Source organism: Saccopteryx leptura, chromosome 11 (assembly GCF_036850995.1).
Source record: "Saccopteryx leptura isolate mSacLep1 chromosome 11, mSacLep1_pri_phased_curated, whole genome shotgun sequence".
NCBI classification, from domain to species: domain Eukaryota; kingdom Metazoa; phylum Chordata; class Mammalia; order Chiroptera; family Emballonuridae; genus Saccopteryx; species Saccopteryx leptura.
The window spans coordinates 35,727,653-35,745,219 of record NC_089513.1 but is presented as its reverse complement, the minus strand read 5'-3'; the positions used below and the strand labels follow the sequence as shown (position 1 = coordinate 35,745,219).

At 40.2% G+C, this 17,567-nt stretch overlaps 1 protein-coding gene across 5 annotated transcripts in view; it reads right to left on the bottom strand.

Moving 5' to 3' along the window:
* The window catches only part of TRAPPC8 (trafficking protein particle complex subunit 8), an 83,018-nt gene extending 80,741 nt beyond the window's left edge, over positions 1-2,277 (bottom strand). For 3 of the 5 annotated variants that reach the window (XM_066352627.1, XM_066352630.1, XM_066352628.1), the window contains exon 1: positions 1,075-2,277. In XM_066352627.1, coding sequence (XP_066208724.1) covers positions 1,075-1,231 — 157 coding nt within the window. In that variant the 5' untranslated portion in view covers positions 1,232-2,277. The remainder of the gene's footprint in view (positions 1-1,074) is intronic. The other 2 variants (XM_066352631.1, XM_066352632.1) reach the window with 2 other exon arrangements.
* Positions 2,278-17,567: the final 15,290 nt, after the last annotated feature.

The window sequence follows — 17,567 nt, the reverse complement described above, 5'->3', positions numbered from 1 at the left end:
GCTTTCGCTCTCCCTTAGATACTAAAATGAACTTGTAATGGAACTGTTCTCCCAAAGAACACACACCTGTGGCATGTAAATACATGAATGTATGGCACAGCACCGTGTTTGTGCAGCCGTCATCAGAAGCAAATAAACATCATAGTCGTTCAGTTGACACAGCTTTATTGAAACCCTTCAATTTTACACAGACCTGAATAAAAACGTTTACCCGTGTTTTGCTATGTTCTGTTTGCAAAGACATTGGTTAAATCATATGTGGAGTCTTATTACACCTATTTTTTCCTAATAAAAATTCTAAAGCTAGAAAATAACACGTAGCTCCTCAGTCAAGGACACATTTCTACTGTTGATTAACTTTTATCTGAAAAATCAAACTTCAGGACATTTCCTTCCCTATAAATCTAGATAACTCCATCTAGATTAAATTAACAACTTGTTCTTACTTCCTCATCCACTAGGCAAAGGGTGTTTCAAGTTTCATTATTCCTATAATACTTTTCATATTCTTGAGAGATTAGTAAAATATTATATATCCCGGGAAATATTTAAATTTTCAAAGAAAAATGTAGAATAAACAGAAGCTTAGAAAAAGATGAGCCTCGTTGCTGGAAGAATGGAACGTTCAAAACTCCGAAAAGCCCAGTTTTACACGTAGGGGATAATGATCCGTTTTCTTTCCCAAGACCTCACCGTTCCAACAGGCAGCATCTTCCTATCCTTACCTGTCAGACACCTTTCTACTTCCCTCCCTGCGGCCGGAGAGAATAGTCTCTTCGTCCTTCTCTGGGGTCCACGACTTTCTATACAGTGATTACCTGACAGTCCGGCTGGTTCGGAGGTGGGAGGAAAGCGCGGAGAAACTGGAGAGCAGGACCCCGCTCTCTTGACAACCGCACTCCTGGCCCCTCCTCCACCAGCCGCCGCCGGGGACTCCGCGCCGCCCCGGCCCCGGACGACACTCCGCCCGCTCCGGAACGTAAACAGCGCGGCTGTCTCCCCAGCCCGCCCCCTCCGGACCCTCCCGACCCCGGCTTGCGGACGCCCACCGACAGAGAGAAGACGACCACATACCCTCGGAAGTGAGGCGAGAGAAGGGCCTAAGCAACTCGGCGAAGCTAAGGTGATTGAGACGAGTGAGCCGCTCGGCTTCGTCGCTGCACAGAGCGGCGACACACGGGACGAAGGAGTCCGGGATGAGCTCTTGCACCGACTGTACACACTGGGCCATCGCCGAGGCCGAGGAGCGGCGGCGCCCGCCCGCCGGCCGGCCCACTCGCTGAAGCTGATCCTGCGGCTGCAGCAGCTACTGCCGCCGCCCGCCGGCCTAGCCCGGCCGGGCGGGGCCCCGCGATGAAGCCTCGAGACCGATACACGGAACAGACTCCGTCGCCTCGACTCCGGGGCACACACCACCGTCCCCTCCGGGTCACCGCCGCTCCTCAGCGCTCGCCACGGCGTCCTCACATTCCACCTATCAGGTGGAGACCCCGACAATCCCCGGTTAATCCTTCCGACGGCCAAACCTTGGTCACTGCCTGACCGGAACCGCCATGTTGAGGCCGAACCCTGACCCACCGGCAGTACTAGGACCGGCAGTGCCCGCGCTCGCCCCTCACGTGACGGTGTTAAAGGAGGCGATAGGGGCGGAGAAAGAGAGCATAGGAGAGGGAAGTAAAGAGCGACGGAAGCCTGTTGGGAGGTCAGCGCCGGAAGTTGTGCGACGAATGGCCCCTCCCAGGAGGCGGGGCTAGGGCAGGGCTACGAATGCGGTAGGCGGAGCCAGGACAGGGGGCACGCGGCGTTACGTTTGGTGTTTCAGGGTGTAACCTGAAAGGCTCGCACGCAAGATCAATACTGTAACAGTGGTATAGGCGTTTCCCTTCGCCTTCCACGCTGACTCAGCCTCTTTGGAACCCACAAAGGTTCTCAGGGAATCGGTGAGCAAGTGACGTAACTGTTCGTTCTGCTTTCTGCCTGCTCGCCGGCCTGTCCTTCCTGTGCTCCTGATGGAGGAGCGAGGAACGCTGGCTCACTGGAGAGGGCACTGACTCTCCGTCCCCGGTACACACACCAGCCCTGGTGCTTGGGGTTCCTCTGGAGCTGACCCGAACAGGCCATACATCGTTTCAACTTCGAATGCCCTTTAGAAACATTATCAGGAATGTGGACTCAACCAATGAACAGAAATGTGCGCTTTCTGCAATTAACACAAGTGTTAGGGAACCGCCTAAGCTGCTGCGTTTTTGTTGGTCGTAGGGAAAGGGTGTGCCTGCTAACGTCCGAGTCGTTTGTCCGCAGCCACTTCCTTTTTACCCTCTGCTCCAGTTTCCTTCAAAGTGGTGGAGGTGCAAGAAGCCAGTAATTATGTACCTATGGAGTCCTGAACTAGCTTCCATTCCTAGCTTTCATTTTTATAGATTGTTCCTCTAAATAAGTAGAAGTGAATGAGATGAATTTTACTAAGGTGTCACTCAAATTGTTTGAATTTCTTCTGAATTATACGCCAAAAATATAAGGCAAGGAAAAATGCAAGACTCTATCATGGTTTGTGGTGCCTGATGCAAAGATTTTCCCAACATCAGTAACTCAAACTGTCGGATTGTTTGGCACCGTGAGGTTTTTACAATAGTTAAGAATTTGTGACAGGTGAGATGTATGACTTTCTTCCGTTAACTGAGAAATGGGAAGTAGGAAAGGACTATAGGACATAATGATGTGGCAGCTTTAGCCACAGATCAATTTAGAAAAGACTATATCTGTATGTTGATGACCTGGAAATTAATTTTCTTAAAATTATCTGTGCCTGAGGACCTCTTGGGAATTTTTCTTGTATCCCCAGGGCAACCTATATTACCTCTTGAATACCTCTATTGTTAATCCCTTGCATTTTATAATGCAAAAATCTCATACAACTGAGTATGACTCAAGTTATATATATTTTTTGGTAACAGGATTTCTAAATGCAAGCATACTACTTTATATAGTACTCAACTCAAAATTTTAAAAGGCAAATTTTTTTTTACTTTAAAGGTAAAAACTAGCCATCTTATAATCTTTAAGAAGGACTTTCGGCTCTGGCCAGTTGGCTCAGTGGTAGAGCGTCGGCCTGGCATGCAGGAGTCCCGGGTTCGATATCCGGCCAGGGCACACAGGGGAAGCGCCCATCTGCTTCTCCACCCCTCCCCCTCTCCTTCCTCTCTGTCTCTCTCTTCCTCTCCCGCAGCCAAGGCTCCATTGGAGCAAAGTTGGCCCAGGCGCTGAGGATGGCTCTGTGGCTTCTGCCTCAGGCTCTAGAATGGCTCTGGATGCAACAGAGCAACGCCCCAGATGGGCAGAGCATTGCCCCCTGGTGGGCGTGTCGGGTGGATCCTGGTTGGGCGCATGCGGGAGTCTGACTGCATCCCTGTTTCCAACTTCAGAAAGAAAAAAAAAAAAGACTTTCAAGGGCAATTTAGCTTAAATGGATTTTTGAGATATAATTGACATGCCATAAAATTCACCCCTTTAAAGCATACAATTCAGTGGCTTTTAGTCTATTCAGAAGTTTTACAACCATTATTACTGCCTAATTCCAGAACATTTCATCACCACCAAAGAAGCCTGGTACCAATTACCAGTCACTCTCCACCCCACACTACTTCCAGCCCCTAGAAATCACTAATTTACTATCTCTGTAGATTTACCTATTCTGAGCCTTTCATATAAATAGAATCATACAGTATGTGACTTTGTGTTTGATCTCTTTCACTTAGCATAATGTGTTCAAGGCTCCTCTATGTTGTAACATGAGTCGTTACTTCATTCCTTTTTATGACTGAGCTTAAATGGGTTTTTGTCTTCTGCATTGACTGTACGATCTAACACCACATCCACACAGTGTTTCCAGTGAGTGACTTCACTGTAAAAATCTATTTTTATTTCTCTCCAATTTCTCTGACTGCTCCAGACACTGGCTCTTTTATATCACATGTCCTCTGAACCGTTCACATTGTCCAGGAAAAATGAGGTGCTATGATCGGCCAGACCTTGGTTATATGCATACCCTCAAGGACAGGAGGACAGAATCTATCACTATAAGAAAGGATGCTTGCTGGACAAAAAATAATAAGAAAAGAAATTAAGGACCTATTTTCCAAGTACTGAAGATGAGACTCAGCTTCCTTCTTCCCCCCAAACCAAAGAATCCCATAGAACTTATGCCATGCCAATGGACTTATATTTTGATATACTGTGTTATCAAATGTTCATGAATCATTTTGTTTTGTATGTATAATATGGCCAGTCTCTTCCTATGGCCAGTGTGGTCAGGTTTAAAGAGCACGAATATAGAAATCAGAAACATCTGGATTCAAAAGCAGTTCCACCACTTGTGAATAAAAATGTTACTATTACTGATCACCATATGTCAAGCATGATACGTTACATATACTGTCTACTACTTCACTTTCTCCCACAAACCCTGAAAAACACGTGTCACAGACTTTCAGATGTGGAAATGGAAGCAGAAAGCAGTAATAACTTCCCCAAAGATAATCAGCACTGGCGCCATAAACAGAGCCAGCTCTGTTTTTAACCCTAGAGACTTGATCATCAGGATAAGTTGCTTTTCCATGTTTCCTTGCTTTGAAAACACCTAGAGAAATTTTAGTTTACAGTTGTATATATCGTTGTAGCAAGAAATTTATGAATTTTAACAAGTTACTTATCTTTTCTGTGACTTCTAACAAGTTACTTATCTTTTCTGAGCCTTGCAGACTTTATCTGTAAGCTTAGAAAGTTGGGACTAGAATATTTTTTGTATTTGTTTGATTTTGACAAGATCTGAGTCTTTCCATTATTGCTAAATTTCACTACATTAACAGCAGATGGTGCTATTGAGTACTGGCTTTAAAATCCGATGAAAACAATTCTAATTACTCAGTACTTCATCTTCACAAAGGAGATACCTGTATATCAGGGCATTGAAAGTCAGGGGATGCCCAGAAAATTTGCACATAAAAAGTGTCTTAAGCTAAAAATTTTATGTCATGCTACTTTTAAAAAAATTTAAGAAAGCTTTAAATATATAATCTGCATACTAGCCCACACTTTTTATTTTATTTACTGTAATGCAGTGGTCCCCATCCCGGGCTGCGGACCAGTACCAGTCCGTGGGCCATTTGGTACCAGTCCGCAGATGAAGAATAAATAACTTACATTATTTCCGTTTTATTTATATTTAAGTCTGAACGATGTTTTATTTTTAAAAATGACCAGATTCCCTCTGTTACATTCGTCTAAGACTCACTCTTGACGCTTGTCTCGGTCACGTGATACATTTATCTGTCCCACCCTAAAGGCCGGTCCGTGAAAATATTTTCTGACATTAAACCGGTCTGTAGCCCAAAAAAGGTTGGGGACCGCTGCTGCAATGGATGCTTTAAGATAACTTATTAACATTAATATTCTGACATCAACAGATGGCATCCATTTCTTAATTATTTTAAGAGTGAGCCATAACCACAATTTTGCACCCGAGCTCATAATTCTATTTTAAACTTATTATAGGCATTTAAAGCTCTATATACATCTTTCTTTAATTTAATCTTTCTCCAAAAACTAAAAATCTTATATAAATATTTTCTCCTTTATGCTTCTAGATGGGGGGAAGTGCATGGAAATATTAAACATCTCAACTTCAATTTTGTAAATGTTTTATTCTCAAGATTAAGTCTAAAATTCAGTTGCATGCCATATTATAGATTGGTAGACTAGACCCATGATTTCCTGTTTAAGAAAAATTACAATATCATTTTATATGTGAGAAAACAGTCCTAGAAAGGTAAAATAATTTTCCTGGTTAGGCACACAGCTAGTAAATGTTCCCAATTTTCTGACTTCCAATCTCAAGCACTTTTCATTACACTTCATCAGTTTATTAACTATAATTTGTTTTTATTTATTTGTTTCTTCTGGTTTCAGAAATATCTTAGGGCAACAAGTATTTTTTAATGAGTACTTCTTTATAAATGTTTTTAATTCTAACACATTAAAATGATTTTATCTACATAAAAAGGAATAGTTATAGCTGCTAAGCAGTCCCCAGAAGCTATATACTTTTTTTTTTGTATTTTTCTGAAGAAGTGGGGAGCAGCAGACAGACTCCCACATGCACCCAACTGGGATCCACCCAGCATGCCCACCAGGAGGCGATGCTCGACCCATCTGGGGCATTGTTTCTTTGCAACCAGAGCCATTCTAGCGCCCAAGGCGGAGGTCATGGAGCCATCCTCAGTGCCTGGGCCAACTTTGCTCCAATGGAGCCTTGGTTGTGGGAGGGAAAGAGAGAGAGATAGAGACAAAGGAGAGGGAGAAAGGTGAAGAAGCAGATGGGCGCTTCTCCTGTGTGCCCTGAGCTATGTACTTTTTTGTAACTAGCTATGCAAGTTGAAATATATATATACAATTTGCAAAAAAAAAAAAATTTAAACACCTAACCAAATGGAATGACATCTCATGTGTATGGATCAGAAGACAATATCCTTAAGATGGCAACACTCTCCAAATTCATCAACAGATTCAGATTAAAATCCCAGCTTTCTTCTTTGTAGAATTTGATAAACTGATCCTAAAATCTATATCAAAATTTAAGAAAGCTAGAATAACCAAAACAGTCTTTAAAAAGAACAAAACTGGGGGAAAAAACTGAAGGACTTACACTAAGTACAATCTTACTATGAAGCTACAATAAGGCAGTGTGGTAAAATAACAATGAGACAAAGATATCCATTATCACTGTTTTTGTTTAATACTTTTCCAGCTTTCTCTAAAAGCAGCTAGAGAATAAAAAAGATAGAAAAATTGTAGGATTTCAAAAGGAAGAAAGAAAACTACACTAGTCCCCCTTGTCAGCCATAGATATGTTCCAAGAATCCCAGTGGAAGCCTGAAACCATAGTTGTACTGACTTCTATATAAACTATGTTTTTTCCTATACATACATACCTATAATAAAGTTTAAATTATAAATTAAGCGCACTAAGAGGTTAACAATAGTAACTGATAACAAACTAGACAATTATAACAATATACTAATACAAGTTAATGGAAATGTGGTCTCTCTCAAAATATTTTATTGTACTCTACTCACCTTTTTCTTTTGATGATATGAGAAAATACAGTGCTGTGTGATGAGATGAAGTGAAGTGAATGACATAGGCATGAGACATATCTTTATGTCACTATAAGGGCTACTTGAACACAGCACTGAAATACCAAGACAGTCAACCTGATAGCCAAGATGGCTACTAAGTGACTAATGCTGAACAAAGGGATGACTGAAGTCCCAAGCAAGATGGAGTGAGACAGAGAGAGGTTTTATCACACTACTCATAACAGGACACAACTTAAAACTTAAGAAGGAGCCCTGGCCGGTTGGCTCAATGGTAGAGCATCGGCCCAACATGTGAAAATCCCAGGTTCAATTCTCAGCCAAAGCACACAGGAGAAGCGCCCATCTGCTTCTCCACACTTCCCCCTCTCCTTTATCTCTATCTCTCTCTTCCTCCTCCGCAGCCAAGGCTCCATTGGAGCAAAGTTGGCCTGGGTGCTGAGGATGGCTCCAGGCCTCTGCTTCAGGCACTAGAATGGCTCCGGTTGCAATGGAGCAACGCCCTAGATGGGCTGAGCATCACCCCCCTAGTGGGCTTGCCAGGTGGATCCTGGTCGAGCACAAGCGGGAGTCTGTCTCTCTGCTTCCTTGCTTCTCACTTCAGAAAAATACCAAAAACAAAAGAAAGAAAGAAATCGTTTATTTCTGGAATTTACTATTTAATTTTTTTTACTGCAGTTGACCACAGGTAACTGAAAACATGAAAAACAAAACCACAGATAAAAAGGGGCTACAGTAAACTTATTTATAAATGGCATAGTGGACTAAGTATATAATATGTTTTCATCATATTTATGTGACCATCCAACTTCCCTTCAGTGCCCTCCCAAATATAGCAAACAGAACTCAAAATTTTAACTTCTCTAATAGCTAAAACATCATTATTTGATTTGGGTTTGTTGGTTAGACATACATGTGCAAGAATCCTAACTGAAAATGGCAGCAACACCATAAAAACATCAATTCCACCAAAATTAATCTAGAAGTTCAGTGCAATTCCAATCAAAATACCCACAGAGGCTCTGGCCGTTGGCTCAGTGATAGAGTGTCGGCCCAGCCTATGGAACTCCCAGGTTGGATTCCTGGCCAGGGCACACATGAGAAGCACCCATCTGCTTCTCGACTTTCCCCTTCTCCTTTCTCTCTCTCTCTCTCTCTCTCTCTCTCTCTCTTCTCCTCCTGCAGCCCCGGTCCATTGGAGCAAGGTTGGCCCGGGTGCTGAGGATGGCTGCATGGCCTCTGCTTCAGGTGCTAGGATAGATTTGGTTGCAACAAAACAAAGCCCCAGATGGGCCAAGCATCAACCCCCTGGTGGGAATGCCAGGTGGATCCTGGTCAGGCGCATGCGGGAGTCTGTCTCTCTGCCTCCCTGCTTCTCACTTCAGAAAACTACAAAAAAAAAAAAATTACTCACAGAGATTTTACAGAATTTGATGAACTAATTCTAATATATATATATATATATATATTAAATATATTAAGTGAGAGGTGGAGAGGCAGAGATAGACTCCTCCATGGGCCCCAACTGGGATCCACCTGGTAAGCTCCCTACCCAGCGATGGATGCTCTGCCCAACCAGGCCACTGCTCTGTTGCTCAGCCACCAAGCTATTTTAGCACCTAGAGCCATCCTCGGCGTCTAGGGCCAACTTGCTCAAACCATCTGAGCCATGGCTGTGGGAGGGGAAGAGAGGGAGAGCAGAGAGAGAGAAAGAGAGAAAGGAAAATGGTGGAGAAGCAGATGTTCACTCCTCCTGTGTTTCCTGACCAGGAATTGAACCCAGGACTTCTACATGCCAGGCTGATGCTCTACTGCTGAATCCATCCATATTTAAGAACAAACTTCTAAGAATAGTTAAGGTAATTTTGAAGGTGGTTAAAAAAAGTAGAGGGACTTATTCTACCAACAAGCAAGACCTATTTAAGTTATAATACAGTTATTAAAAGACAGGGTAGACAAATGGGTTAATGCAATAGCATAGAAGACAGCAGGATAGACCAACTTGAAACATAAACAAAGCAATATAGAAAAGGCAGATTATTCAATAAGTTGTACTTTAATAACATTATCTCTATGAAACAAACAAACAAAAAACCTCAATTATTTCCTATGTCACAACATACAGAAAATCATGTCAGGTAAAATAAAGAAGCAAATAATAAAAGCATACAGTCACTTGATGCATATTATATGCCTGGAATGGTTTCAAACATTTTACATATGCTAACACATTTATGCCTCATAATAACTCTATAAAGTAGGTACTATTAATATCATTCCCATTTTATGTATGAGGAACCTAGGAGGAAAAGGTTAATTTGTTTTTATTGATTGATTTTTATACAGAGAGGGGTGGGGGGAGAGAGAGACATCAATTTGTTGTTACACTTATTTATGCACTCATTGGCTTATTCTTGTATGTGCCCTCACCAGGGATCAAACCCACAACCTTGGCATATTGAGATAATGTTCTAACCAACCGAGCTACCTTGCCAGGGCTGGAAAAGAAGTTAATTTAATAGCCCTAGGCCACAGAGCCATTAAGTAAAAGAGGTTATTTGAACTCAGATGATCTGTTCTTGAGTCCCAGTTTTAAAACTACACTGTACTGCCTCCCTTTCACAAAGAAAGTAGTGGTTTCTTAAACAAGATTCAAAAAATGCAGATCATAACAGGCTAACAAAACGTGAAAAATAGGTAAGCGACAGAAAGTCATTTCACAAAAGAGGAAAACTTTGGCCAATAAGCACTTAAATATTCTCATTTTTTTAAATGGGCAAAGAATATGAATAAATGGTTCTGGGGGGAAAAGAGATATAGAGCCCCTGGCTGGGTAGCTCAGTTGCTTAGAGTGTTGTCCTGACATACTGAGGTTGCAGGTTGATCCTCTGTCAGGGCACATACAAGAATCAACCAATGATGGCATGAGTAACTGGAGCAAGAAATCAATGTTTCTCTGTGTGTGTCTCTGTCTCTCTCCTTTCCCCTCTCTTTTTTAAAAATCAACAAATAAAAGATATACAAATAGGCAATAAGTTTAAAAAGATGTTCAATATCATTAACCATCAGGGAATCAAATAATAAAATACCACTTTACACCCACTAACCCACTAAGATGGCTAAGTCAAAAAGACAATAACAAGTGTGACAATGACATATAGAAATGTAAACCTTCATAGACTGCTAGTGGGAATGTAAAGTAGTGTAGCTGGTTTGGGGGGAAAGCTGTTTTCTTAACTGTTAATCATAGAATTTCTCAAACTCTTAAATATAGTTACCATATGATGCAGCAATTTTACTCCTAAGAGAATGAAAAATAGGATACAAAAACTTCTACATGAATGTTCATAACACTATTATTCAAAACAACCAAAAAGTATAAAGATTCAAATGTTCATCAACTGATAAATGAAAAAATAAAATGTGATATATCCATGCGATACAATATTATCTGTAAATAACAAGAAATTAAGTACTGATATGTGCTACAATATGGATGAACCTGGAAAACATGCTAAGTGAAAGAAACCAGTCACAAAGAACCACATGTGATTTCATTTATATGAAAACTGTATTTTAAACATCTGTATTTTCTTGGTCCTGACCAGTGGCTCAGTAAATAGAGCATCAGCCTGGTGTATGGACATTCCCAGGTTTGATTCCCAGTCACGGTGCACAGTAGAAGTGACCATCTGATTCTACTCCCCACTCTCTCCTCTTTCTCTCCCTCTTCCCCTCCCACAGCCAGTGCATTGATTGGTTCGAATGTGGCCCTGTGTACTGAGGATAGCTCCTTTAAAGTGCATCAGCCTCAGGCACTAAAAATAGCTCCATACTTAAGCATCTTCCCCAGAGAGGGTTGCAGGGTGGATCCTGGTTGGGCACATGCAAGAGTCTGCCTCCCTATCTCCCCTCTCACCTAAAAAAATTTTTTTTAATTTATAAAATACTTTAAAAACCACTTGAATTTTTTTAAAAAAATCTTTTTTTCAATTCCTTTCAATTAGAACACATTTTCCTTAAGGCTTTGGTTGCAGAAAAATTGAGACTCACTCAAAATAACTCAAATATAATACAGGGGAGATAGTTATAATATAGACTTTTCATAAACTCCAAGGGCAAAGACTGAAAAACAACTGGGCCTGATACAAACAGAAATATAAATGCCAGCGCCAAAGCTCCATCCTCTGTCAGGGTTCTTACTGTGCTGTTTATTTCAGCCTCTTTTCTGTTATGGACTCCAGGCTTTTTCATTTGCCTCTTCATCTTTCTCCTTCTCTTACACACACTCACGTGCGTGTGTGCACGCATACACTTCCCTCTTTACACATTTTGAACATACTTAATATGATTGTCTAAATCTCAATTCAACATGATGTTGTAAATGATTTTCTTGCTTTTCCTGGTTCAATTTTTTAACACAGATAAAAGGATTAGTTGTTTTTAAGAGTCCATCCTTGCTTCAATGGTCAGTGACAAACAGTCATATACAATAAGAAGTATTATGGAAGCTCAGGCAAGGAAACCTACATACAACTTTTTCTTTTAATCTCACCACTACTTCTGCATCATCCTCTTTTCACCTGATTACTTATTCTTTTAACATTAAGCTCAAATTTTACCTCCTCATAAGATAGAATTCTCTGGCCTTCAAGTCTAACAGTAAAATGTTTCTCTACACGTCTCATAGCACACCTTAATATAGAATTTATATCTCTGTAACATAATCATTTGTTTTCTCATCTGTTCCACATAAGATAAATGAGCAAATCAGAAAACACTTCAAAAAAGTAAAGATAGAAGTGTCATATCACCCAGCAATTCCATTTCTGGGTATTTATCCAAAGAAAACAAAAACGCTAATTTGAAAAGATATGTATCCCCATGTTCACTGTAACATCATTTACAATAGCCAAGGTATGGAAGCAGCCTAGGTGCTCATTGATAGATAAAGGGATAAAGAAGAGGTGCTACAGATATACAATGGAATAATACCCAACCATAAAAAAAGAATGGAACCTTGCCACTTGAGACAACATGGATGGACCTAGAGGATATTATATTTAGTGAAATAAGTCAGACAGAAGAAAGGCAAACACTGTATAATTTCATTTAAATGTGGGATTAAAATAATGAACAAACAAAACAAAACAGACTCATATATAGAGAGAACATATGATGGTTGCCAGAGAGCAGGGGGGTGGGGAAATGATTAAAAAGGGTGAAGGAAGCCTGACCAGGTGGTGACACAGTGGATAGAGCATCAGACTGGGACACAGAGGACCAGGTTCAAAACCCCAAGGTTGCTGGCTTGAGCAAGGGGTCCCTAGATCTGCTGCAACCCCTTGGTCAAGGCACATATGAGAAAGCAATCAGTGAACTACTAAGGTGCCACAATGAAGAATTGTTGCTTCTCATCTCTCTCCCTTTCTGTCTATCTGTCCCTACCTGTCCCTTTCTCTGTTTCTCTCTCTGTCTCTGTCACACAAAAAATAAATAAATAAAAGAAAATAGGAGGTACAAACCACCATTTATAAAAAATAAGTCATATTGACATAATGTACAGCTTTGGGGAAATAGTATTATCATAATGATTCTATGTGGTGACAAATGGTTACTAGAATCTCTCTGGTGATCAAATCATAAGCAGTATAAATGTCAAATCACTATGCTCTACACCTGAAACTAATATAATATTGTATGTCAAATATACTTTAATAAAAAAATAAATGAGTGAAAGATGTAAAGAGAAAAATTAAGTTTTACTTGGTGGCTGCATAAATTAATGTCCTACTTTTGAAAAGTAATTTGGTGGAATGTATCAAGAGCTACGCAAGTGTTCATAGCCCTGCACAACTTGATCCCACTGTGGAGAATTCATGTTGTTTCATTCCATTCAACAAATATTTATTGACTAATTTTTATATGTTAGGCATCACTCTAAACACAAGGGTTTAGATCAGAGCCTACGAAGACTTGCCAAAATCAAATCATAAGGGTTAGAAGTTTGAGCCATGTGGGCTGCTCTCCATGGTTCTGAACCATACTCAGCTCAAGACACAGATTTACTTCATTAACATCTCCTGTGTAATCTTTTCCCAGAATTGAGAAGCAGAGTAGGGAAGAGAGAGTAATAAGAGAGAACTGTGGAAGACAGAGGAAGAGAAATCATCTCACAGGCATAGCCACTTAGAGATTCAGGCAGAAAAAGGATATTTCTTTGACATTATTTTCAAATAGTTTGTTTGTTTGTTTTTTGTATTTTTCTGAAGCTGGAAATGGGGAGGCAGTCAGACAGACTCCCGCATGCGCCCGACCGGGATCCACCCGGCATGCCCACCAGGGGGCGATGCTCTGCCCATCTGGGGCGTCGCTCTGCCGCAATCAGAGCCATTCTAGCGCCTGAGGCAGAGGCCACAGAACCATCCTCAGCGCCCAGGCAAACTTTGCTCCAATGGAGCCTTGGCTGCGGGAGAGGAAGAAAGAGACAGAGAGGAAGGAGAAGGGGAGGGGTGGAGAAGCAGATGGGCGCTTCTCCTGTGTGCCCTGGCCGGGTATCGAACTCAGGACTCCTGCATGCCAGGCCGAAGCTCTACCACTGAACCAACCGGTCAGGGCCTATTTTCAAATAGTTTTAACTACAAAATTTCACAGTTAAAAAAACAAAGCGAAAAGGCAAACTATGGAATGGGAGAAAATATTTTCAAACTCTCTATCTGATAAAAGATTAATCTCCAAAATATATAAGGAACTCCTACAGCCCAATAACAAAGAAGCTAACAATTAATAAAATAGGCTAAGGACAAGAATAGACATTTCTTAAAAAATAAAAATAAAAAATACAAGTGATCAACTGGTTCTGAAAAAAAAATGTTCAACATCACAAAATCATCAGGAAAATGGAAATCAAAACCATAAGGAGATAACATTTCACACTTGTCAGGATAGCTATTATCAGAAAAACAAAAGACAAGTGTTGGCAATGATGTGGAAAAAAGTGGAACCCTTGTTCATTGTTGATGGAGATTCAAAATGGTGCAGCTACTATATGAAACAGTATAGAACGTTTCACAAAAAAATTAAAGATAGAATTACCATAGAATCTATGTTGGGGAATTTATTCAAAAGTATTCAAGTCAGCACCCTAAAGAAATATTAGCACTTCAATTTCACTACAGCACTATTCAAAATAGCCAAAATGTGGAAACAATCTAAATGTCCATTAGCAGAGAAATGGATAAATAAAATGTGGTATAAATATATACAATTGACTATGACTAGGCTTTACAAAGAAGAAAATTAGCTCCTCGCAGAGGCAGAGGCATAAGGAGGGCAGAAGACAGACCTACCAGGAGGGAGGTCGGTGCCATGGCTTTGTTTCAATGGGGAACAGCTTCGGCCAGACCTAATTCCCCTACTTCACCTACAAGCGGCCTGTCTGAAAGTGCGTCCAGGCTGGGGTCACCTACCTCTTTGTGTTGCTGAACAAGTGGTTGTTCCTTGGGATCTATTTCCCACATGGAAAAGCAGCATCTATAACTTTATTAGGGTCCATTACATCGTTGCACCTGTCCAGGTGTGGATGACAGCATGCTATGACCTGTACTACTCTTTGCAGCAGGCTGTCTACTTTTATAATATTCCTTAGTGTCTACAGGCTTTTTTCATGAAGTCTTTTGTCTACCTATGTTCCCTGGGAAGTTGGACCGCACTTCTAGCTGGAGCAATGGTGACAGGGCTGCTAGCCCTCAGCACCCTGGCCTTGCTTGTGGCATTGTCAATGTGCGCTCCCAGGCTTGGTGTCCCAGGTATACCTTTTTCCTTTCTTTGGGTTTTAGTGAAGTAAACATATTGGAAGTAAGAGAGGGGGGAGGAAGTAAATGATGCAACACATAGGTGAACCTTGAGAACATTATGCTAAGTAAAATAAGCTAATCACAGAAAGACAAATACTGCATAACTCCACTTACATGAAGTATCTAAAATTGTCAAATTTATAGAATCAAAGAGTGAAATGGTGGTTGCCAGGGGATGAGAGGAAAAAGAAATGGAAAGTTGTGAATCAATGGGCATAACATTCCAATCCAGCAAGATGAATATGCTCTAGAGCAGGGGTCGGGAACCTTTCTGGCTGAGAGAGCCATGAATGCCATATATTTTAAAGTGTAATTCTGTGAGAGCCATACAACGACCGTGTACATTATGCATTATCCAATAAAAATTTGGTGTTGTCCCGGAGGACAGCTGTGATTGGCTCCAGCCACCCGCAACCATGAACATGAGCAGTAGGAAATGAATGGATTGTAATACATGAGAATGTTTTATATTTTTAACATTTTTTTTTATTAAAGATTTGTCTGCAAGCCAGATGCAGCCATCCAAAGAGCCACATCTGGCTCGTGAGCCATAGGTTCCTGACCCCTGTTCTAGAGGTCTGCTATACAACATTGTACCTACACTTAAAAATATGTTAGATGGTAGATCTCATGTTAATTGTTAATTAAAATAAAATTTAATTTAAGTAAGAAATAAAATAAAATAACAATAAAATTATTTGCCTAATAATATATAAAGCTAAAACTAGAAGAATTTTAAAAATGGACAACTCTTTTTAGTAATTGATAAAGCAAGCAGAAAAAGTCAGAGGATATTTAATATTTGAATAACACAATAAAATTGACCTCACTGTTACATAAAATAATACATAATATATCCAACAACCGCAGAATACATATCATTTTCAAATACATATTGAACAGTTATTAAAATTAATCATATGTGAGGTCATACATCAAGACTAACTAAATGTCAAAGATTACAATTATAAAGACTATATTCTCTGACTACAAAGAAATTGGCCCTGGCCGGTTGGCTCAGTGGTAGAGTGTCAGCCTAGCGTGCGGAGGACCCAGGTTCGATTCCCGGCCAGGGCACAAAGGAGAAGCACCCATTTGCTTCTCCACCCCTCCCCCATGCCTTCCTCTCTGTCTCTCTCTTCCCCTCCCGCAACCAAGGCTCCATTGGAGCAAAGATGGCCCGGGCCCGGGCGCTGGGGATGGCTCTGTGGCCTCTGCCTCAGGCGCTAGAGTGGCTCTGGTAGCAACATGGCGACGCCCAGGATGGGCAGAGCATCACCCCCTGGTGGGCAGAGCGCCACCCCATGGTGGGCGAGCCGGGTGGATCCCGGTCGGGCGCATGCAGGAGTCTGTCTGACTGTCTCTCCCCGTTTCCAGCTTCAGAAAAATGCAAAAAAATAAAAAAATTTTAAAAAAAAAGAAATTGAGCTAGAAAGGTCACTAGAAAATCCACAAGTGCATAAAAATTAAGCACTTCACTTCTAAATAACTCTTGGCCAAATAATGAGAATATAATTAGAAAAATTCTGAACTAGATGCTAAATATATATTTCAATGTTATAGGACTCAACTAAGTAGTGCTTAGGGGGGAATTTACAGACTTAAATTAATATTTGAGAATAAAAAGGTTGCCAGAATTCAACTATTTATGCATCCACCTAAAGCAGCTAAAGGAAAATTAACATTAAATCTAAAGAAAATAGGAAGGAAACAATACAGAAAAGGTCAGAAACCAAAGAAATAGAAAATAAGTATATAATAAATAGGGATAATTTAACAAAGCAATGAATGTATTTTTTGAAGCTTTTAATAAAGTTAACTCTTTGAAAATAAAATTAAATTAACCCTTTGTAAGATTTAACTACAAATATGGTTAAAGGTACAAATATAGGCATGAAAACGAGGACATAAATTCACTAGAGACATTAAAAGGGTGATAAGAAAATGAACTACTTTATGTTAATATATTTGAATATTGAGTACCTTTGTAAAAACTCAATTTGCCATATAGAGAGGGTCTATTTCTACATTTTTTAATTCAGTTCCATTGTTTTATGTGTATCCTTTTGCCAGTACTGCACCATTTGAAAAATACTATAGGTTTACAGTAAGTCTTGGAATCAGGTTGTTTAAGTCTTGTAGATTTGTTGTTTTAAAATTACTTTGTCCCATAGCAACTATCAATAAATATTTCTTAAATTAACAACATTAAAAATTACTTTGGTTACTTTAGGTAATGTTTTAAAGAAATCTTTAGATTCAGCTCATTGAGTTCTACAAAAATAACCCCACTAGAATGATGATTGGGATTGTGTTATAGCTATAGATCAATCTGGGGGAATTGAGATCTTAACAATATTGAGTGTTCTTAATCCAGGAACATAGCCAATTTCACCATTTATTTAGGTCTTTAATGTTCTATAATTTTCGGTGAGGAAGTATTGCATATCTTTTGTTAAATTTATTCCTAGGTGTTTAATGTTTTGTAGTAATGTAAATTGGATCTTTTTTCCAATATCCAATTGTTTGCTACTGGCATGTAAAAATATAATTGACTTT